The 23993-nt window shown below is 43.5% G+C and overlaps 1 protein-coding gene across 3 annotated transcripts in view; it reads right to left on the bottom strand.

Moving 5' to 3' along the window:
- The window catches only part of LOC147100181 (tubulin-specific chaperone cofactor E-like protein), a 100987-nt gene that overhangs the window by 57665 nt on the left and 19329 nt on the right, over positions 1 to 23993 (bottom strand). For all 3 annotated transcript variants that reach the window (XM_085967607.1, XM_085967608.1, XM_085967609.1), the window contains exons 4-7: positions 12033 to 12214; positions 9035 to 9291; positions 5923 to 6049; positions 3924 to 4037 (exon numbers count right to left, since the gene is read on the bottom strand). In XM_085967607.1, coding sequence (XP_085823733.1) covers positions 3924 to 4037; positions 5923 to 6049; positions 9035 to 9291; positions 12033 to 12214 — 680 coding nt within the window. The remainder of the gene's footprint in view (positions 1 to 3923; positions 4038 to 5922; positions 6050 to 9034; positions 9292 to 12032; positions 12215 to 23993) is intronic.

Raw genomic sequence — 23993 nt, 5'->3', positions numbered from 1 at the left:
CAGAGGTTGGCCATGGAGGAAAGTTGGTGGAAGGGGGAAGGATAATCAGTAACTAAAACATCACAAGGAGGGATTACATACCTCAGTCTCAGACACAAAGGACATTGTTGCTGACTATGACCAGTGCTGTCTTGGTGCTGTGAGCAGGGCAGAAACTGGCTTCAAGGGGTACACCTCGGGGTTCCGGGGAAAAAAGACGAGCTCGATGCTGGAATGCAACATGTACAAGGAGCTTAGCGATGAAAGGAAAGTTAGAGATGGGGGTAGCTGTAGATGACAAGACAGGTCAAGGATGAGTTCTTTTTCTCCAGTAGGTGGGAGGGAAGAGGTAATTACCATGCTTTTGAAGAGGGAGCAGAACCCAAGCAAAGATTGCCATTAACAATGTTGATGAGCATTAGGTCCAGAAAGGATAGTGGAGAGGACCAAGAGTTCAATGTGGAGCAGATTGAGGGAGCAGGAGAGAAGCTGCAGAGGTTATGGGGGTCAGGGCAAAGAGAAGGAGGTGGTGGTACTTAAGGCAACTGCCTCACACTGTGGTAGAGGTGAGGGTGAAAGCAGAAGGGGTGTTAAGGCACCTCCAGGATGATGGAGTAATATGACACAAAAGTAGATATGTGGCAAATGAAGAGGAGACTGTAAAAGATTTCAGGAGGACAGACAGGTTAGTGGACTAGTGGTAGATGCAATTTATTATGGAGAAGTGTGAGGCAATACATTCTGGGAGGGAAAACAAAGAATGGGAGTGTATACTGAATGGAAAAACTGCAAGATGCAGAAGAGAGACGTAGGCTTCAAATACCCCCTGAAGGTTAGAGTGCAGGTAGATGAAACCATTAAAAAAAGGCCAACATATTAGATTTTATATAGGGCAAAGAGTACAACAGAAAAGAGGCCATTAAATCCATTGAGAGCACAGAGTGTAGATTCCCCAGGGATGGAAAACTCCTTCCTTCTTAGGCAGTCCCGCGGGACCAAGGATAACTTGCTTCCACATTAAAAATGAGTTCTCAGGTGACTGATGAGTCCAATGCGGGACCTACAGTCTGTCACATGTGGGGCAGACGGTGGTTGAAGGCGGGTGGGGGTGCTTGGGATGATGTGCGTGCCTTGCGCTTGCTCCCAGTGAAGAGACTCGAGGTGTTCGGCACCTTCCCGGATGCTTCTCCTCCACTTTGTGCGGTCTTTGGTCAGGGATTCCCAGGTGTCGTGGGGATGTTGCACTTTTTCAAGGAGGCTTTGAGGGTATCCTTGAAAAGTTTCCTCTGCCCATCTGGGGCTCTCTTGCCATGTCGGAGCTCCGAGTAGACAGCTTGTTTTGGGAGTCTCGCATGGGGCATGCGGACGATGTGACCCATCCATTGGAGCTGATCGAGCGTGGTCAAAGCTTCGATGCTGGGGATGTTGGCCTGTGCAAGAACAGACGTTGGTGCGCCTATCCTGCCAATGGATTTGCAGGATCTTGCGGAGGCAGCATTGGTGGTACCTCTCCAGTGCTTTGAGGTGCCTGCTGTACATGGTCCATTTCTCTGAGGCATACAGGAGGGCGGGTATCACTGCTGCTCTGTAGACCATAGCTTTTCTACAGCGATGAGCAGGGACTTGAGATATTGGCACTGTGTCCATTGGAGCAGAATAGGCTGAAAGGAGATTTTTTTTTAATTCTGAAAGTCTTTTCCTATTCACTATCAAAACCTATCTCCTGGTGGGGAATCAGAGATCATTAATTTAAAATAGTCACGAAGCGCAAGGAAAGAGGTTATTGAAAAAATCTAACTCAAAGGGTAGTTGTAGCATAGAATGCTTTGCCACAGATAGTAACTGAGGCAGATTGCAGCATCTTTTAAAGTAAAAATGGATAAATATTTGAAGTAGATGATACAGGACTATGGGAAGAGAACATGGCAGCGGGATTAGTTTTGGATTACACTAGCAAAGGGACAGCACAGACACAATTGTTTGAATGGCATTCTTCTGTGCTGTAAACTTTTATGATTCTAAGATTTGGTTGTGGAGAGGAAGGCTTGATACTGCTCAATATGTTCAAGCCAGATCTGGCTGTGGACAAAACCAGTTGTGTGGCAGGTATACAACAGGATTAAGAAATGGAATGACATAGTAGAGACAAGGGTGTCAAAGACAGAAATGACGTAGTTCACCGAGACAGTCAACAGCTGCAGCTAAGACATGAAGGCCAGAGGAAGGGGGTGCTATGAGGCGAGCTGAGTGAACTGCTGAGGAGCCAGGGAAGAGCAAGACGGTAGTGGATTTGGAAGTAGGCAGGAGGATGTGGATGGAAAGGGAAACAAGGAAGTGGTCCAAGATAGCCATATCACTGATCAAAACCTCAGAGCTGGTGAAATAGCAAGAGGAAGGGGTCGCATGTGGATGAGGGTGGGAGAAGTTGATGTAAATGAAAGTGAGGACAAGTGGGCAAAGAAGTCAGAGTAGAGGGGGCAAGGGGAACTGAGGCAGATGGTTAAGTTACCGATGATGAGTAATCACGGTGCAAAAATCGAAGAGGAGAAGGGAGATGTCAGCAAGGAAGTCGTCATGGGACTTGGCGGACAGTAAGCGATGAGAACTTTAAGTAAATGATGAGAGGAATAGAATAGCTAAGGTGCTAATATAGATCTGTGGAGGGACTTAATGGAGAGAGCCAAATCACTGCCAGTTTGGGTGAGGTACATGGTGAATTATGTAGCCAGGTGGGAAGGTTCAGTGAGGGGGGAAAGTAGCCACTGCCTGAAAATCAGGTTTCTGTCAGCACCAGGATGTCAATAGATTCATCAATGATGAGGCTGTGGATAGCAAGCAAGCAAACATTCTGGAGGGGGAGATGTAATAAGTCAGCAGTTGATAACCTGGTGACAGGTACATTCTCTTAGTAATGCACAACTATTAATAGCCACATACATTCAACTTGACAAAACCGTCTTTCTTCTGATTTTGCCACCCATCTCTCAGTTTTGTCCTATATAATACAGGGGAGCCAGTTTAGTTGCTCTTTATAGGTGCAGCATTGAAACCAGACGCAAATAGGCAGGCAGCAATTTCATGTTTTTCCAACATACATTTTATGTAACAATCATATTCAGAGATGGTGAATGGGAAATTACATTTTACAATGTTTGAAGCAGTTGGCATTATTCCAACTGTGGGGATACTTAGTTTGTTTCAACAGACAGTACATTTCATAGATTAGCGTTGAACATACCGAAAGACAAAACAGCCAGGCTTGAGATGGGGAAGAAATGCATTCTATATGGAGTTAAAATTCCAATTGTGAGCCTCAGCCTCCTTGTTCATTTACCTGCTTTTATGGCTACCTTGACAGTGTGTGATTGGTCATATGATCTGGGAAGAGCACTTCCCATAGCCGAGACTGGAAGCATGCTCAAAGCAACTATTACTTTATTTTCTTTTTCCTTCCATTTTTATTATTCTGCATCTTAATAAGGATGACATTGTTCTGTTTTGGTGTTCGAGAAATGCCTGGATTGGTGCCAATGCCCGATTCTTAGGATAAAAATTTTGGAGAGAAAACAAAGACTGGCGGATTTGGATATAGAATTGAATGTGCAAACTGCAAAGAACAACGATTAAATCTGAACAAAACCTACAGCTGGGAGAGACTGACATTCTGTCCAATCCAACAGTGCAACGTGAAGCATACCTTTTTAAACTTACATTTCTATAGTCTTCCTGTGCAAAAAGAAGTGTCAAGTATTTATAGGATGAGGAGAAAGGATTACACTGAGTAGGAGGAAAGAGGGAAAACAGAACAGTGGGTGGGTCAAAAATGTAGTTGGAAAGGTGGGTGTTGAAGCAGTGAGTGAAGTGGTAAGGTAGACGAATTGAGAGATGGGGTTTGCAGGGAGAAGGGCGGTGGAGGTTGACAATTTTGAATATGAATCACTTGCCTGTCTGGTAATTCTTCATCTGGCTGATTTATGTAGTAACGTATGAAAAACCGTTCAGCATCTACCCTCTCTCCTGCAACTTTGCTGCCATTTAACAGCATAATAGATGGCAACCTGGTTAGAAAAATGAAATTAATTGAAAGTTTGCCAGAAAGAGGACATCAGTTTGTTTTTGATTAATTAACGTTCTGTAAAAATCAAACAAGTGACCCCATCCAACAAGGTGTAAAAGCACAGCTTTCTGTTCCGAATTAGTGCAGCACAAGGACAGTGATGTGGCAGGTAGGTTTTTGGATTTATTTCACCCATTTAGCACACAGTTATAAAGCTAAAGTCTTGCATTGTTGCTAATAGTCGGCAAAACAGTAACGGGAACAAAAATTTAAAGATAATCGATAATTAAAGGGGAGGTTAGAAAAAATAAAATGGATAGAGGTTGGTTAGCATTTGGGATTCTCTGCTACAAGCTCCATAAACTTAAGCTCATCCAAAACTCTGCTGCCCGTATCCTAACTCACACCAAATCCCGTTCACCAGTCACCTGTGCTCGCCAAACTACATTGGTTCCCGGTCAGACAACGCCTTAATTTTAAAATTCTCATCCTTATTTTCAAATCGCTCCATGGCCTTGCCCCTCATCTCTCTAACCTCCTCCAACCCTACAACCCTCCAAGATCTCTGCGCTCCTCCAATTCTGGCCTCTTGCTCCACCATGGCCATTGGCGCCGTGCCTTCAGCTGCCCGGGCCTGAAGCTCAGGAATTCCCTCCCTAAACCTCTCCGCCTCTCTCTCCTCCTATAAAATGCTCCTTAAAGCCTACCTCTTTGACCAAGCTTTTGGTCATCTGTCCCAATATCTCATGTGGCTCGGTCAAATTTTGTTTAATAACGCTCCTGTGAAGTGTCTTGGGACATTTTACTACGTTAAAGGCGCTGTATAAATGCAAGTTGTTGTTGGGCATAAATTCTTTTAAAGGAGAATTAGATAGTTAAAAAATAGGAACACTGAAGACTATGGGAAGCAAGCAAGAAAGAGGGATTAGACTCTCATGTGGAGTTTTTTAAATAATTAATTCACAGGATGTGGATGTCGCTGGCAAGGCCAGTATTTATTGCCCATTCCATTACCCTCGAGAAGGTGGTGGTGAGCCAGCTTTTTGACAACTGAGTGGCTTGCTAGGCCATTTCAGAGGGCAGTTAAGAGTCAACCACATTGCTGTGGGTCTGGGGTCACATATAGGCCAGACCGAGTAAGGATAGCAGATTTCTTTCCCTGAAGGACATTAGTGAACTCGATGGTTTTTTATGATAATCCAGTACCGATACTAGCTTTTTATTGCAGATTTATTTAACTGAATTTAAAGTCCTCAGCTGCCATGGTGGGATTTGAACCCTTGTCTCCGGCTCATTAGTCCAGTAACGTCTCCGGCTCATTAGTCCAGTAACATTACCACTATGCCATATCATCTATCTATAGGGAACGGTAGCAAAGAGGTGGTTTTCGGGGATGGGAGGGGCAGAATTTACATGTTTAAGATCATGACAGGAATGAGGTGAGTGCAGGACTAGGGAACACAATTATAAATTTAAGAATCATGTGTTAAGCTCAGAGTTGCAACAAAACAGTGATTTTGAACAGTTTAAAGTGAAACTGTTCTGCACCCTAAGGGAACTGGCCAATAGACATAAGCCAATAAACCATTTTCATTTAACTCATTTATTAGGCATCAAATATTTAGAAAGGACATTGATATCTTAACACAAGAATGAATACCAGTAGCCACAATAATATATACACCATAAGCCTCCCACCCAAACCTCCACAGCTGTTGCCCGATACTAACCCTCCTCCACAGCCATCAACACAACATTCCCCTATGCAGCCCAATACAAAAATTTGCAACACAAACCCTTCCCCCACCCATAAGCTCAGATGCAAACCTTCCCCCACGGCATGGCCCAACGCATATCCTCAAGACTGATCAAAAGATTATGGTTACCTAGCTATGACGAGCTTGCGTCGCTCCTCCTCAGAATAACTCTGCAGTAAGGAAATTCCCAGAAGCCTCACTTCTTCCAGTTTAGGGAATGCTGTGAGTTTATCAATGTCATCCCATGAGCTTAGTCCTATTGGATAACAGTGCTGTATTAGCATCAGTCACCATCTAAGTAGCACGAGTTTGCTTAAAGTATAACCAAAGTTTATAATTGAATTCAAATTCATAGCACCCTTTTTTAGCTCACTTCCTCTGATATTATTAGAGAGTGGGATTGCTTGGATTTAATACAAGTTTAAAAAAATAGTAATGAAGAGAATAATGGAACTTAAGATAGGCGAATCTCTAGGACCGGATGATTTCCTCCCTAGAGTATTAAAAGTAGCGGGTGAGGAAATTGCACGAGTTAGCCAAGATTTCCAAAGCTCTCTAAATTTGGGAATTGCACCTTTGGATAAGAAAATTACAAATGCCATTCCATTATTTAAGGGAGGAAGAGAGAAACCAGGTAACTACAGACCTGTCTGCCCAACATTATGGAGAAGTTACTGGAATCTATCATCAGGGGTAGAGTGACTGAGCATTTCCAACAAGTATGAACTGATTAGAGTCAGCATGGATTTGTTAAGGGTAAGTCATGTCTGGCGAATCTAATTGAATTTTTAGAGGTCACGAGCAAGGTGGATAAGGAAGTGTCGATGGATGCTGTCTTTATGGACTTCCAGAAGGCATTTGATAAGGTTCCATACAAGAGATTGGCAAAAATGAAACTGCATGGAATTGGAGGTAACTTTGTGGCATGGGCTGGTAATTGGTTGCAAGGTAGGAGACAGAAAGCAGGGATAAAGGTATGTGGCAAGTGGTGTTTCCCAGGGATCTGTACTGGGGCATCAGCTTTTCACAATATGATTTGGATAAAGGAAGAGAGTTGTATATCCAGATTTGCAGATTAGCCTAAATTAGGAGGGACAGTAATGCAGTTTGGAAGCAGGAAGTTTTAAAAGGACATAGACAGATTAAGTGAGTAGGCAAAACAGTGGCAAATAAAGTTCAATGCGGGCAAGTATGAGGTTTCCACTTTGGACCCAAGAAAGATAAAGCGGAATATTTTCTAAATGGTGAGAAACTACAAGCATCACTAAAAGCCAGTAGACAGCTACAAAAAACAACAGAAAAGGCTAACAAGTTTGGCCTTGAGTTTAGAAGGTTGAGGGGTGATTTAATTGAGATATTTAAAATGATAAGGGATTTGATTGGGTAGATACAGTGAAGCTATTTTCTCTGTTGGGGAATCCAGAACAAGGGGACAGAATCTTAAAATTAGAGCCAGGCCATTCAGCGTGAGTGAAATCAATAAACACTATTTCACACAAAGGGTAGTGGAAATCTGGAACACACTCCCTCAAATGGCTGTGGATGCTGGGGGTCAGCTGGAATTTTCCAAGACCGAGAGCAACAGATTATTATTAGGCAAGGGTGTATATGGATCAAAGGTGGGTAAATGGAGTTAGGCTACAGATCAGCCATGATCTAATAGAATAACAGAATAGGCTCGAGGGGCTAAATGGTCTACTCTGTTCCTAAGTTTCTTTTAAGATGATCACCAAAGGAATGAAGGGAAAAGTTATATATATTTTTTTAAATACGCAGAGGGTTGTTAGGACCGGAAATACCCTAGCAGAAACAATGGTGGAAGCAGCATCCATAATATCTGATCTGACAAAAGGCTGTAACGATTTATCATTCTATACAGGATGAAATCAATTAGAAAGGCACAGGTTAAATGGAGACAGTGAGCATTGATTTGCTAAGAGGTCAGGATTGACTAATTGAATTTAAAAAAAGGAAATAACAGCACATAAAAGGGAAATGTACCAGATATATATATGGATTTTCAGAAGGCAAGTGTTAATGCGCCACTTAAGAGACTTATGAAGATTACGGCACACTGTATTAAAGGGAATGTCGCCATGTGCATAGATAGATGATCAAATGACAGAAAGCAAAGTTTTCCCATTAGGGGGCATGGCAAACTGAGGAAGAATGCAGGTGTGTGCAGGTGGACTTAAACCAGCTAGTGGACTGGGCAGGTAGGCGAGAGATGCAGTGAAATGTGAAGTCGTACATTTTGAGGAAAAAAAGTGAAAGGGAGTACACACTAAATAGTAAGATTCAGAGAAGCGGAGCAGAGCGATGCAGATATATAGGCTTTTAAAGTTGAGTAAAGGACATAAAAAGAGAAATGGGATTCTGGTAACGAGATGGTCATCACTGGAAGAATGAAGGAGGGAACTCAAGAGATTTTTTCCCTATAGAGGGTTATTAGAAGATGGAGTGTTTTTACCACAAGTTGTACTGAGACATATCATTTAAAAAAAGTGCAGGAACATTACATTAGAGTACATCACTCCAGGAAAAGAGCGAGCACTGACACAGGTTCCATGGGCCCAATCACCTGTGCTGCAATTTCCAGGATTCTTTGACTTCTGCATGGATGGTATTCCCCCAAACTAAATATACAGATAGATTTCTCACAGAAGGTAACCCGTGGGATTGACATTTCCAGGATGAAGGATGGCTTGCCTGGGTTAAGGTATTATTTTCAGTACATTCAGAACTGAGCTGTTAAAATAAAGGTTGGAACTTTTATTTTTCCCATATTCCTTCAGTGAAATCTTGACTCTCTCTCTTCAGCCAATGGAATCTCTCATCGAAGAACAGGAAAGAATAAAGCTGCAATCATCAGCTCAGTAGCTATTCTGTCTCTCCCAATATTCCAAAGAACTTTTTCCAGTTCTGATGAAAGGTCATCGACCTGAAGCATTAACTCTTTCTTTCTCCACATATGCTGCCTGACCTGTTGAGTATTTCCAGTGTTTTTATTTCAGATTTCCAGCATCCACAGTATTCCAAAGAATCTACTGGTTAACTCAAACATTCCAAAAGTCACAGAAATTAAAACTAGAATACATATACGTAATCACGTGTGCATCAATCTAGATGTTCTTTGCATAAACAGACAGCATTTAGAATTTAATATATTTCCAGTTGGCAAAAATCTTTTTATTTGTATTCTAGGCAGAGAGATGTGAAACGATCCAATCACATATCATACCTGAATTATGAAGATTTATTGACCGTAGGTTTGGGAAAAGTCGTGCCAGAGTTTCTTGGGAATCTGTGATGCCGATCAGGTGGTTGTTTGCCAAGATTAATGTGTCCAGACCTGGGAACATCTGTCCAAGTTTGTGTATCTCTGCCCAGTCGGTGAGATTATTATCAGTGATATGTAGGAGTCGAAGTGATGGATAGGAGCAGGGCGACAGTGATACTGTCCTGTAGTCATTAAAGCACAGGAAGAGCTCCTCTAACCTGCATTGGAGAGGTGACAAAGAGGAAAGGGAGTGCAAGAGAGAACAAGAACAAGTGAGAGCAAAGTTAAAAAAAAAAAGAAACCGGGAATAGACCAAAAGATAGAGTGAATGGAAAACAAAAAAGAGAGAAGTGGAAACAGTCAGTTTCACAAATATACATGACATGTTCTAGTAATTTATTACTTGCAGATTCAGAAATTACAATCCTTGTGAATGCCCCTCAGAAAGCCAGAAGTTTGATTAAACCAGTAAACCCCAAGTTCATTTTACACAAAAACTGTGTGAATTATAAGTTCACATTTTTCACATCATATCTGTGGGACATATAAACAAGTTAACAGTTTCTATCTGGATTAAGCATTCCAAACAGTAAGATCAAAACAAAGGTTAGACTTGGAATGATGGATCGAACAAAACAGGTTTTTTTTGTTGAGAATCCAATTACATTGGAAACACATTTTGCATGGATATAGAATTCTCCTGTTAAGTGTTAAACTAAATTTACACTATATTTTATACAATTATCAGGAGTATGCATTCAAAAAGGTATAAAATATCTGGAAACAGGCTGTTTGTATTTACAGTAACAGGACAGCTTGGGGCCGCTGCAGGACCCCAGAGCAGGATATTCACTATACAGAAATGAATTAACAAATTGCAGTGAAACAGGAACAGAGTAAGAATACAGACTTATAACAAATATCCTTCGTCACTTTACACTAACATGTATACAGATACATAAATCAAGCAATGTCATGTTACATTCCTAAATTTAAACCGTCATTCAAACACATTTACAAGTCACTGCTCTCATCAGCATTCAAAACCTGTAGAAAGACTCAATCATACCCCCTCTGCAGAGCTTGGAGAATTAGTTCTCTTCACTTAGAATTACAGCTGAGAGGTGGAGACTGCACTGGAACAGAGCATGACTTAATACAAATGCACTGCCGCATAAAGCGGCTAAATAAAAAGTCGACAGTGTGCACTTCTAATCTGTCCATCACAATACGCTCAAACACCAGGTGCTTGTTACAGGAGTCACTTGTGCACCTCCTTGCAACACTGGAGGAGATCTGGGAGCTCATCCATTACAATTGGTAATCAGGAGAATAGTTTTACAGTAAAGTGTTCAGTAATTCTGAAAAATAGTTGGATGACCCGAAAACACTCAAATAATTTTTTTTTTTTTTTTTTTTTAAAATGGAGAATGATAACATTAGATATCAAACACATCTGCCCATTGACCGAGAGAGCAGACAATATCTGGACATCAGTAGTCTAGCTAGGGGTATGGAGTTGGTCGATAGGAGATGTACGAAACTGTCCTCAACAGACTAGCTTTCTGTCCTCCTTTATCACCTTTAGAGAGGTATCTCACTCATACTTAGAGAAGCACCAAGAGTTGAAACTGAAATAGGAAGCTCCCTACCTGAATATTGCAGGGCAGGCCCAAGTCCTAATCTGCACTGTGCAGCACATTAAACTGCCATGAGCTGCTGCAGCACAGGGATTTGTGCATGTGACTACTCAGCATTTATATATCTACACAGACTCAGATCAGTAACATTCCATTGCCAGTTGAAAGGGAAGCAACAGGAAATTGGCAGCATGTAAGCATACCTCATGTTACTGCACATTAGTATACACAGCAGCTCGTACTGTACCCAGCACCCAGAGGCCACTATGGGCCCAGTTGGAAACCTCCACCGAGTTAATCAGTTAAGAAATTTGGAGAAAATTCAACAACTTCAAGTTGCTGGAGTGCAGAGTATTTATAAATGCATGACCGTATCCAAGATACATTTGTATATAGTTTATAAAACTCTGTATACAGGGCTTGATAGGGTGGATGCTGGGAGAATGTTTCCCTGGGCTGGGGAGTCTAGAACCAGGGGCCACAGCCTCAGGATGAAGGGTAGGCCATTCAGGACTGAGATGAGAAGAAATTTCTTCACAGAGGGTGGTGAATCTTTGGAATTCTCTACCCCAGAAGGCTGTGGAGGCTCAGTCATTGGGTATATTCAAAACAGAAGTCGATGGATTTCTGACTAGTAAGGGCATCAAGGGATATGGCGATAAGGCCGGTGAATGGAATTGAGGCAGAAGATCAGCCATGATCTGACTGAATGGCGGAGCAGGCTCGAAGGGCCGAATGGCCTACTCCTGCTCCTACTTCTTATGTTCTTATGTATAGAGCTGTTTGAGCAGAAGTATACACAAGAATCTGGACAAAATAAAACAATTCAAAGAAACGTCTTTGTGCATTTTTCCGAGGAAAAAAAACACAACTGGATCAGAGAAACACCTCGTATCGAAGTGATATGTCCAGACATTTCTCTTTAAACAACACTGACATCCAGTGGTGGGATATTGTAATTCAAAAAGAAAGCTTCTTGTACAAGTCTAAAACATTGTGATATATAAAACATACAAATATTATCAAGAGTAGCTAAGTAAACTTCTACAGAATCTTCAGCTATATTTAAGTAGAGACAGAGAGCGAGAGGGAAAGTACGAGATTACATTATGCGGCCACAGGCGAGTGGAAAAAGAGAAAACCAGAGAGACTAAAGGTTGTGATGATGGATGGGCCAAATAACAGTTAAATATTTACTTGGCAATTAGACTTTTCAGTTAGAAAGGGAGAAAGATCATAAAAAAGAGAGAAGGAACGGAGATAAATGGTTGAGAAGTGAAAGATTTAGGCACAAACATGCATTAGTTCCGAGTCCCTACCCTGGTAACTCCTGCAGCAAGGTGTGAATGGTTTCCCATGAAACTTTGGTGTTGTTGAGGACGAGTCTCTGTATTCGGGAGAAAGAGGCAGCACACGTTGAGTCTAAGCTGGCCTGAGTCAGAGGATTCGAGGTGAGGTTCAGAAATGTCAGCGTAGCAAGATTTGACACAATTTTACTGATCTGTAAAACACAAAAGGGCAGAATAGCAGAAGATGGTGTCAGAAACATGAAGTGACCAGTGACTAATTTATTGCTGTTAAAGGACAGCCTATGTCTAACAATTTATCAATCTAACAATGATGTGGTAAAGCTCCAAGCAACACTTCTCTGCCACTGATGTCTCCTTTGGGGAGCAGGAGCTGCCCGAGACACAGCCTTCCCACAATGAGCCACTGGTATAAGGAAAGGGGTTTAGGACAAATAATTCAGAAGTTTAGAGTGCATTGCTGGTTTGTATGTTTGATTACCCACAGCACAATAGTGAGTTAGCAGGCGGTAACCTTTCCTTTTTTGGATAGATGTACTTTTGGTCTGGTGGATCAACTTTTCAAAAAGACCAAATTTTCATGCAGTTAGATGCCCCCACTCCATATCCAACATTGCTGCCCAATCAATGGCTCCCTCCCCTCAAGCTTGGTTGTCCCACTTTTCAAGCCTGTTGCCATTACCCTCCTACTCTCGATCCCACCATTGCTCTCAAACTAATGCCAATTCTTTTCAATCCCTTGACCTTGATGTCACCAGTCAGCTAGATGCTCACGTCTCCCCATCACTCCTTCAATCTGTTTTCAAACTCTGCTCACAGCACCAAGACTACCCTGGCCAAAGTCACAAGCAATATCCTTTGTGATTGTGAGTGCAAAGTGCTACCTCCACAGTATTCAACACACTCGATCACTCCATCCTCCGCCACACTCATGTGGCACAACCTGAACTGCTTTCCACTCTTACCTATCCCAACAAAGCCAGTATATCTCCAGTCTTCTGGCCCATCCCCACAATCATCCAAGTGTACTTCAAGGCTCCATCCTTGCTCCCAATCTTTTCTTTGTCTCCATGCTGTCCCTTGGCCACATCATTTGTGGGCACAGCATCAACTTTCACATGTATACTGATGACACCCAGCTCGATCTCACTGCCACCTTCAACTTCTCCCATCACTAGTCAGTGTCTGGTTATTTTGGCCTTTGTAAAGCACTTTGGGATGGGATGTTTTCTTACATTAAAGGCGTCATACAATATAGGAACAGAAGGCCATTCAGACCCTCAAGCCTGTTCCGCCATTCAATTAGATCATGGTTGATCTGTATCTCAACTCCATTTACCCACCTAGCTTCTGTAATCCTTAATACCTTTACCTAACAAAAATCTATCTATATTTCAGTTTTGAAATTTTGAATCAACTCCCAGCCTCAACAGCTTTTTTTTGGGGGGGGGGGTTCCAGATTTCCACTACCCTTTGTGTGAAGAAATGCTTTCTGACATCACCCCTGAAAGGCCTAGCTCTAATTTTAAGGTTATTCCCCCTTGTTCTGTACTCTATCAGAGGAAATAGTTTCTCGGGATGGTTTCCTGGACCAATATGTCGAGGAACCAACTAGAGACCAGGCCATCTTAGACTGGGTATTATGTAATGAAAAAGGATTAATTAGCAACCTTGTTGTGCGAGGCCCCTTGGGGCGGAGCGATCATAATATGATAGAATTCCTTATTAAGATGGAGAGTGAAGTAGTTGACTCAGAGACTAGGGTCCTGAATTTAAATAAAGGAAGCTACGATGGTATGAGGCGCGAGTTGGGTAGGATTGATTGGGGAATGTTACTCAAAGGGTTGAGTGGATAGGCAATGGCAAACATTCAAAGGTTGCATGGATGAACTACAGAATTTGTTCATCCCCGTTTGGCATAAAAATAAAAAAAAGGTGACTCAACTGTGCCTAACAAAGGAAATTAGGGATAACATAAGATCCAAGGAGAGGACGTATAAACTGGCCAGAAAAAGCAGTAAACCTGAGGATTGGGAGCAGATTAGGATTCAGCAAAGGAGGACAAAGGGATTAATTAAGAGGGGGAAAATAGAGTATGAGAGTAAGCTTGCAGGGAACATAAAAACTGACTGTAAAAGCTTCTATAGATATGTGCAGAGAAAAAGATTGGTGAAGTAAAGCATAGGTCCCTTGCAGTCAGAATCAGGGGAATTTATAATGGGGAACAAAGAAATGGCACACCAATTAAATACATACTCTGGTTCTGTCTTCACAAAGGAGGACACAAATAACCTCCCAGAGATGTCGGGGAGTATAGGGTCTAATGAGAGGGAGGAACTGAATGAAATCAGTATTTGTAGGGAAATGGTGTTGGGGAAATTGATGGGATTGAAGACCGATAAATCCACAGGGCCTGATAATCTACATCCAAGGGTACTTAAGGAAGTGGCCCTAGAAATAGTAGATGCATTGCTGGTCATCTTCCAAAATTCTATAAACTCTGGAACAGTTCCCATGGATTGGAGGGTAGCTAATGTTACCCCACTGTTCAAAAAAGGTGGTAGAGTGAAAACAGGGAATTATAGACCGGTAAGCCTGACATCGGTAGTGGGGAAAATGCTCGAGTCCATTATAAAAGATGTAATAGCAGAGCACTTGGAAAACAGTGACAGGATCGGACAAAGTCAACATGGATTTACAGAAGGTAAATCGTGCTTGACTAATCTACTGGAATTTTTTGAGGATGTAACTGGTAGGATAGATAAGGGAGAACCAGTGGATGTGGTGTATTTGGACTTTCAGAAGGCTTTCGATAAGGTCCCGCATAAGAGATTAGCGTGTAAAGTTAAGGCACATGGGACTGGGGGCAAGGTACTGACTTGGATAGAGAACTGGTTGGCAGACAGGAAGCAAAGAGTTGGAATAAACGGGTCTTTTTCCAAGTGGCAGGCAGTGACTAGTGGGTACCGCAGGGATCGGTCCTAGGACCCCAGCTATTCACAATATATATTAATGATCTAGACGAGGGAACTAGATGTAATATCTCCAAGTTTGCAGACGACACAAAGCTGGGTGGGCGTGTGTGCTGTGAGGAGGACGCCGAGAAACTCCAGTATGATTTGGACAGGTTGGGTGATTGGGCAGATGCATGGCAGACGCAGTATAATGTGGATAAATGCGAGGTTATCCACTTTGGTGGCAAAAACAGGAAGGCAGATTATCTGAACGGCAATAGATTGGGAGAAGGGGAAGTGCAACAAGACCTGGGTGTCCTTGTGCACCAGTCGCTGAAGGTAAGCATGCAGGTGCAGCAGGCGGTTAAGGCGGCAAATGGTATGTTGGCCTTCGTAGCGGGAGGGTTTGAGTACAGGAACAAGGATGTCTTGCTGCAGTTGTACAGGGCCTTGGTGAGACCACACCTTGAGTGTTGTGTGCAGTTTTGGTCACCTTATCTGAGGAAGGATGTTCTTGCCATGGAGGGAGTGCAGCGAAGATTCACCAGACTGATACCTGGGATGGGAGGAATGACGTATGGAGAGAGATTGGGTTGAATGGGCTTATATTCGCTGGAGTTTAGAAGAATGAGAGGGGATCTCATTGAAACTTATAAAATTCTAACAGGACTAGACAGACTAGATGCAGGAAGGATGTTCCCGATGGCGGGGGAGTCCAGAACCAGGGGTCACAGTCTAAAGATAAGGGGTAAGCCATTTAGGACAGAGATGAGGAGGAATTTCTTCACCCAGAGAGTGGTGAACCTGTGGAATTCTCTACCACAGAAGGCAGTTGAGGCCAATTCATTAAATATATTCAAGAAGGAGTTAGATATATTTCTTAAGTGTAAAGGGATCAAGGGATATGGGGAGAAGGTAGGGACAGGGTACTGAGTTTGGATGATCAGCCATGATTTCATTGAATGGTGGAGCAGGCTCGAGGGGCCGAATGGCCTACTCCTACTCCTATCTTCTATGTTTCTCTCCATCTAACCTATAAATTCCTTTGGTCATCTTAAACACCTCAATTAGATCACCCCCTTAATCTTCTATACTCAGGGAATACAAGCCTATTCTATGCAACCTGTCTTCATAATTTAACCCTTTTAGCACCATTATCTTTCTGGTGCATCTGCGCTGCACCCCCTCCAAGTGCAAAGTAATGGTGTATTTCATACTGTCCCAGAACTTTATGCATTAGTACGGTGGAGGACAGCAGCTGTTGTAAATACACAGCTAAACACACACTTACTTACCACCCTTCTTCCCTCACTCCGGCTGGACAAAAACAAAAACAGAATTCCAACTCCTTCCTGTACACTGCCTTAAAAAAAAAATTCATTCACGGGATGTGGGTGTCGCTGGCAAGGCCTGCATTTAATGCCCATCTCCAATTGCTCGAGGTGATGGCGAGCTGCCTTCTTGAACCGCTGCAGTACGTGTGGTGAAGGTTCTCCCACAGTGCTTAGGGATTTTGACCCAGCGACGATGAAGGATCGGCGATATATTTCCAAGTCATGGAGGGGAACTTGCAGGTGGTGGTGTTCCCATGCGCCTGCTGCCCTTGTTCTTCTAGGTGGTAGAGGCTGTGGGTTTGGGAGGTGCTGTTGAAGCAGCCTTGGAAAATTGCTGCTGGAGAGATGGTGCACACTGCAGACACGGTGCGTCAATGGTGGAGGGAGTGAATGTTTAAGGTGGTGGATGGGGTGCCAATCAAGCGGGCTGCTTTGTACTGGATGGTGTGGAGCTTCGAGTGTTGTTGGAGCTGCACTCAACGAGGCAAGTGGAGAGTATTCCATCACACTCCTGACTTGTGCCTTGTAAATGGTGGAAAGGCTTTGGGGAGTCAGGAGCTGAGTTGCTTGCCGCAGAATACCCAGCCTCTGCATTGCACCGAGCCAAGGGGTTACTCCTTCCCCCATGCATGCCCACTACACTGAACCTTTCAGTTTGTAAGATAACGAAGGCAATAGATTGTGTTCAAGTTGACAGTTTGTTCCAATTAACTAGCTTCGGCAGGACCAGGGGTCACAATATTAAGTTGTGTAAGGCCAGATATGTTAGATATCAGGAGGTGGTTCTTTTCCCAGAAATAGTGGACCGCTGGATCAGGCTGCCATCTCGTGCGGTGGATGTCGAATTGTTGAATTCCTTCAAACGAGAGCTAATCTCGTTTCTGGCTGGGGCAGACATCACCACTTACAAAAGGTAGGTGCTGCAGGAAATTCAGGGCCAGAGTGATCTACTGGACTAGTATCGATCGCCTAGATGGGTCGGAGGAATTTCCCAGATTCTCCCCCCCCCCCCCACCAAATTGGCCTGGGTTTTGGGTGGGGTGGAGAGTGGATATACTGTGATACAAAAGGCATCACAATTGTGGGGGACAGGCTGGATGGACCACAGGGTCTTCACCTGTCCGTCACTGTTCATAACCAGTATCTGCTAGTTATTCCCATAGACTCCCACTGCACTGAATCAATGACAGCCACTACTCCATTATGCTCAGCTACAAACAGAACATCTGCTACCAGATTTCACCTGGAAATACCAACACATTTTAGAAGTGTAACATAAGAAATAGGAATAGGAGTAGGCCATTAGGCCCTTCGAGCCGGCTCCGCCATTCAATAAGATCATGGCTGATCATCTACCTCATCGCCACTTTCCTGCACTATCCCCAGATCCCTTGATTCCCTTAATATCCAAAAATCTATCGATCTCTGTCTTGAATATACTCAATGACTGAGCCTCCACAGCCCTCTGGGGTAGAGAGTTCCAAAGATTCACCACCCTCTGAGTGAAGAAATTTCTCCTCATCTCAGTCCTAAATGGCCGACCCCTTATTCTGAGACTGTGACCCCTGGTTCTGGACTCTCCAGCCAGGGGAAACATCCTCCCTGCATCTACCCTGTCAAGCCCTGTAAGAATTTTGTATGTTTCAACGAGGTCACCTCTCATACGTCTAAACGCCAGAGAATATAGGCCTAGTCGACTCAATCTCTCCTCATAGGGCAATCCCCCCATCCCAGGGCAATCCCCCCCATCCCAGGAATCAGTCTGGTGAACCTTCGTTACACTCCCTCTATGGCAAGTATATCCTTCCTTAGGTAAGGAGACCAGAACTGTACACAATACTCTAGGTGTGGTCTCACCAGGGCCCTATATAATTGCAGTAAGACGTCTTTACTCTTATACTCAAATCCTCTTGCAATAAAGGCCAAATCAGGAAGGTCGGTAACCAGAGGACACAGATTGAAGATGGATGGAAGGAAAAGAAAGACAGACTTGCATTTATATAGCACCTTTCACAACCTCAGGACGTCCCAAAGTGCTTTACAGCCAATGAAGTACTTTTGAAGTGCAGTCACTGTTGTAATGTAGGAAACGCGGCAGCCAATTTGCACACAGCAAGATCCCACAAACAGGAATGAGATGAATGACTAAATAATTGTTTTTTTGTTATGTTGATTGAGGGATAAATATTGGCCAGGACACCGAGGATAACTCCCCTGCTCTTCTTCGACATAGTGCCATGGGCTCTTTTACGTCCACCTGAGAAAGCAGACGGGGCCTCGGTTTAACATCTCATCCAAAAGACAGCACCTCTGACTACTGCAGTACTGAGGGAGTGCTGCACTGAGTGTCAGCCTAGATTTTTGAGCTCAAGTCTCTGGAATGGAACTTGAATCCACAACCTTCTGACTCAGAGGCGAGAGTGCTACCCACTGAGCCACAGTTGACACTTAAAAGGCTAGCTCTTTCAAAGAGCTGGCACAGACATGAGCAGAAAGGCCTTCTGTGCCGTGTGATTCCATGAATTCCCTATCTAACAGCATTGTGGGAACACTTTCATCTCAGACTGCAGTAGTTCACCATGGCGGCTCACTACCACCTACCCAAGGGCATCAACCTGAAACGTTAACTTTGTTTCTCTCTCCACAGATGCTGCCTGACTTGCTGATTTTCCAGCATTTTCTGTTTTTATTTCAAATTTCCAGCATCTGCAGTATTTTGCTTTTGGAGTAGTGATGAATAGTTGTTTTTCAGACTGGAGGTTAGTATACAGTGATGTCATCCCCCACTGCTCTTTGATATAGATTAATGACCTGGACTTAGGTATACAGGGCATAATTTCAAAGTCTGCAGATGACACGAAACTCGGAAATGTAGTGAACAGTGAGGGGCGTAGTAGCAGACATCAGGAGGACATAAACAGACTGGTGACATTTAATGCAGAGAAGTGTGAAGTGATACATTTTTGGAAAGAAGAATGAGGAGAGGCAATATAAACTAAATGGTACAATTTTAAATGTGGTGCAGGAACAGAAAAACCTGGGGGTGTATGTACAGAAATCTCTGAAGGTGGCAGGACAAGTTGAGATGGTAAAAAAAAAAGCGGATCCTTGGCTTTATAAATATTGGCATAGAGCACAAAAGCAAAGAAGTGATGCTAAACCTTCACAAACCACTGGTTAGGCCTCAGCTGGAGTATTGAGGCCAATTCTGGGACCACACTTTAGGAAGAATATCTAAGGTTAGGGTGCAGAGGAGATTTACTAGAATGGTACCAGGGATACAGGACTTCAGTTATGTGGACCAGAGAAGCTGGGATCGTTCTCCTTAGAGCAGAGATGATTAAAGGGAGATTTAATAGTGTTCAAAATTATGATGGGTTTTGATAGAGTAACTAGGGAGAAACTGTTTTCACTGACAGGAGGGTGAGTAACCAGAGGACACAGATTTAAGGTATTTGGTAAAAGAACTAGAAGGGAGCTGAAGAGAAATGTTTTTACACAGCGAGTTATGATGATCTGGAATGCACTGGCTGAAAGGGTGGTGGAAGCAGATTCAATAGTAACTTTCAAAAGAGAATTAGTTATATACTTAAAGGGAAAAACAATTGTAGGGTGATGGGCTAATTGGGTAGCTCTTTCAAAGAGCCGGCGCAGACACGATGGGCCCCGAATGGTCTCCTTCTGTGCTTCACCATTCTATATTAAAAAATTATAAACAAGAGTGGACCCAACTCTGAACCATATGGCACTCCATTGGTAATTGGCTGCCAACCAGATACCTGCCTATGCACTACTATTCATCGTCTACTAAACTATTTTCCAATCCATTTTAATACATTTCCTAGGATAAACAGTGAGAGAGGAAATATTAAGGGGTTTAACATCTTTTGCAAGTAGATAAATCGCCAGGCCTGGATGAAATGTACCCCGGGCTGTTAAGAGAAGCACGGGAGGAAATAGCGGAAGCTCTGACCAACATTTTCCAATCCTCTCTGGCTACAAGCATGGTGCGGGAGGACTGGTAACGTTGTACAGTTGTTTGAAAATGGAGAAAGGGCTAGACCGAGTAATTACAGGCCAGTCAGTCTAACCCCGGTGGTGGGCAAATTATTGGAAAAAATTCTGAGGATCAGTATTAATCGCCATTTAGAAAGGCACAGAATAATCAAGGCCAGTCAGCATGATTTGTTAAGGAAAGGTCGTGTCTGACTAACTTGATCGAATTTTTTGAGGAGGCAACGAGGAGGGTAGCACGTCTGATGTGGTCTACATGGATTTTAGCAAGGCTTTTTGACAAGGTCCCACATGGCAGACTGGTCAGAAAAGTAAAAACCCATAGGATCCAAGGGAAAGTGACAAGTTGCATCCAAAATTAGCTCAGTGGCAGGAAGCAAAGGGTAATGGTCGACGGGTGCTTTTGTGACTTTAAGGCTGTTTCTAGTGTGGTTCCGCAGATCCCTTGCTTTTTGTGTATATATCAATGATTCAGACTTCAATGTAGGGGGCATGATTAAGAAATTTGAGATGATACAAAAATTGGCCATGAAAGCTGTAGACAGCAGGAAGATAGCAATGGACTGGTCAGGTGGGCAGAAAAGTGGCAAATTGAATTCAGTCCAGAGAACTGTGAGGTAATGCATTTGGGGAGGACTAACAAGGCAAGGGAATACACAATACATGGTAGGATACTGAGAAGTGTAGAGGAACAGAGGGACCCTAGACTGCATGTCCACAAATCCCTGAAGATAGATAAGGTGGTTCAGAAGGCATACGGGATACTTTCCTTTATTAGCCAAGGCAAGGAGGTTATGGTAGAACTGCATAAAACACTAGTTAGGCCGCAGCTAGAGTACTGCGTACAGTTCTGGTCAACACTTTACAGGAAAGATGCGATTGCACTAGAGAGGGTACAGAGGAGATTTACGAGGATGTTGCCAGGACTGGAGAATTTTAGCTATGAGGAAAGACTGGATAGGCTGGAATTATTTTCTTTGGAACAGAGGAGGCTGAAGGGAGACTTAATTGAGATGTATAAAATTATGAGGGGCCCAGATAGAGTGGATAGGAAGGACCTATTTCCCTTAGCAGACGTCAATAACCAGGGGGCATCGATTTAAAGTAATTGGTCGAAGGATTAGAGGGGAGCTGAGGAGAAATGTTTTCACCCAGAGGGTGGTGGGGGTCTGGAACTCACTGCCTGAAAGGGTGGTAGAGGCAGAAACCCTCATCACATTTAAAAAGTACTTGGATATGCACTTGACGTGCCGTAACCTACAGGTCAACGGACCAAGAGCTGGAAAGTGGGATTAGGCTGGAGAGCTCTTTTTCAGCTGGCACAAAGATGGGCCAAATGGCTGCTTTCTGTGCCATAAATTTCTATGTTTCTATGGGCTCGATTTTCCAAGTCCCGAGGAGGCGGGTTTGGAGGTGGGAAAATTGCAGAATCGGGGGGCAGGAACCCATCCCGCCCCCGTGCCAATCTCCCAGGAGGTGGGTACCCAACCTGTGTTGAGAGCCGCCTCCCCGAGGCGGGAAGGGGATTAGTGCCAATTAACTGCCTGTTAACAGGTAGTTAACAGGCAGTTTTTTGCCTAATTCCTATTTTTAGCCCTGAAGTGTGGGCTGTCCAACGGCTCCGAACCACGCCAAGTTAGCGAGGCGGACCGTCGGTCTGCAGGGGTTGGAGGGGTCGAAATGTCCGTTGTGCAGGTGAGTGATGGGTGCATGTGTGCAGAGGAAAGTGTAAAGTGTTTTAATAAGTTTTACTTACCTTTACTTTCTCCTGCAGGCTTCCTTCCTTCAGTTCTCGGGAGTCCCTGAGCTCACCGGCACAGAAAGCAGAATGGCCGCTGAACTGTCAAAAGCTGCCGCCTCTGCTTTCTGGTCTGGAGAGATCTCTAACCGAGTCTGAGTAGAAGGACTCACGTTAGAAGACAGACTGTCAGTGTTTGACAGCTTCACAGAGCCGTCAAACGCTGATTTTTCATCTGTCAAAAGCACTTGACAGATGAAATGTCAATCGCTGACGTCACCAGTAACCAGGTGTCGCTTAATTGGCCTGCTGAGCCCGCTGGGCGGGCTTAACAAGGTCAATCAAGGGAAAGTAGCGTGGGTTGGCCACAAGTCGATGGAGGCGGGACTACAACCCAAAAAGTGGGAGTCCCGCCTCCAAAAGCTCCCCATTGACAAAATCCAGCCCAATGTATCACATCACCCTGGACCTTGCGCATTAATCTAGAACACATGAATTGCAACAGTTATACATTCCTTTCTGGCGCAAAAACACAAAAGGAAAAGCAGCCCAACCATGGCTAACAAAAGAAATTAAGGATAGTATTAGATCCAAAGAGGAGTCATATAAAGTTGCCAGAACAAGTAGCAAGCCTGAGGATTGGGAACAGTTTAGAGTTCAGCAAAAAAGACCAAGAGATTGATTAAGAGGGGAAAAAGAGAGTATGAGAGTAAACTTGCAAGGAACATAAAAGCGGAGTGTAAAAGCTTCTACAAGTATGTAAAAAGAAAAAGATTAGTGAAAACAAATGTAGGCCCCTTACAGTCAGAAACGGAAGAATTTATAATGGGGAACAAGGAAATGGCCGAGCAATTAAACAAATACTCTGGTTCTGTCTTCATGGAAGAAGACACAAATAACTTCCCAGAAATGCTAAGGAACCAAGGGTCTAAATGAGAAGGAGGAATTAAAAGAAATTAGTATTAGTAAAAAAAGTGTGCTGGAGAAATTAATGGGACTGAAAGCCGATAAATCCCCAGGGCCCGATAATCAGCATCCCAGAGTACTAAAAGAGGAAGCCTTGGAAATAATGGATGCATTGGTTGTCATCTTCCAAAATTCTATAGATTATGGAACAGTTCCTGCAGATTGGAGGATGGCAAATATAACCCCACTATTTAAAAAAGGAGGGAGAGAGCAAACAGGGAACTACAGACCGGTTAGCCTAACATCAGTAGGGAAAATGCTAGAGTCTATTATAAAGGATGTGATAACAGGACACTTAGAAAATATCAACGGGACTAGACAAAGTCAACATGGATTTATGAAAGGGAAATCGTGTTTGACAAACCTACTGGCGTTTTTTTTGAGGATGTAACTGGTAGAGTAGATAAAGGAGAATCAGTGGATGTGGTGTATTTGGATTTTCAGAAGGCCTTTGATAAAGTCCCACATAAGAGGTTAGTGTGCAAAATTAAAGCACATGGGATGGGGGGTAATATACTGGCATGGACTGAAAAATTGGTTATCAGACAGGAAACAGAGAGCAGGAATAAATGGGTCTTTTTCGGGGTGGCAGGCAGTGACTAGTGGGGTATCTCCCCCATCTACCAAGTCTGTCATCTCCTCATAGAAATCCAATAAATTAATCAAGCACAGCCTCCTAGAAGTGTCAGTTGTGGCTCAGTAAGCATCACACTCGCCTCCAAGTCAGAAGGTTGTGGGTTCAAGTCCCACTCCAGGGACTTGAGTACATAAAGCTAGGCTGACACTTCAGTACAGTGCTGAGGGAGTGCTGCACTGTCGGAGGTGCCGTCTTTCGGTTGAGACGTTAAACCGAGGCCCCACCTGCTCTCTCAGGGGGACGTAAAAGATCCCAAGGCAGTTTCAAAGAAGAGCAGGGGAGTTATCCCCGGTGTTCTGGCCAATATTTATCCCTCAATCAACGTAACAA

Source organism: Somniosus microcephalus, chromosome 26, assembly GCF_052327205.1.
Source record: "Somniosus microcephalus isolate GS21.2 chromosome 26, FLI_Smic_1.0, whole genome shotgun sequence".
Classification (NCBI taxonomy): Eukaryota; Metazoa; Chordata; class Chondrichthyes; order Squaliformes; family Somniosidae; genus Somniosus; species Somniosus microcephalus.
Note: the sequence above shows the minus strand (reverse complement) of the source record. Positions and strands in the feature narration are given on the sequence as shown.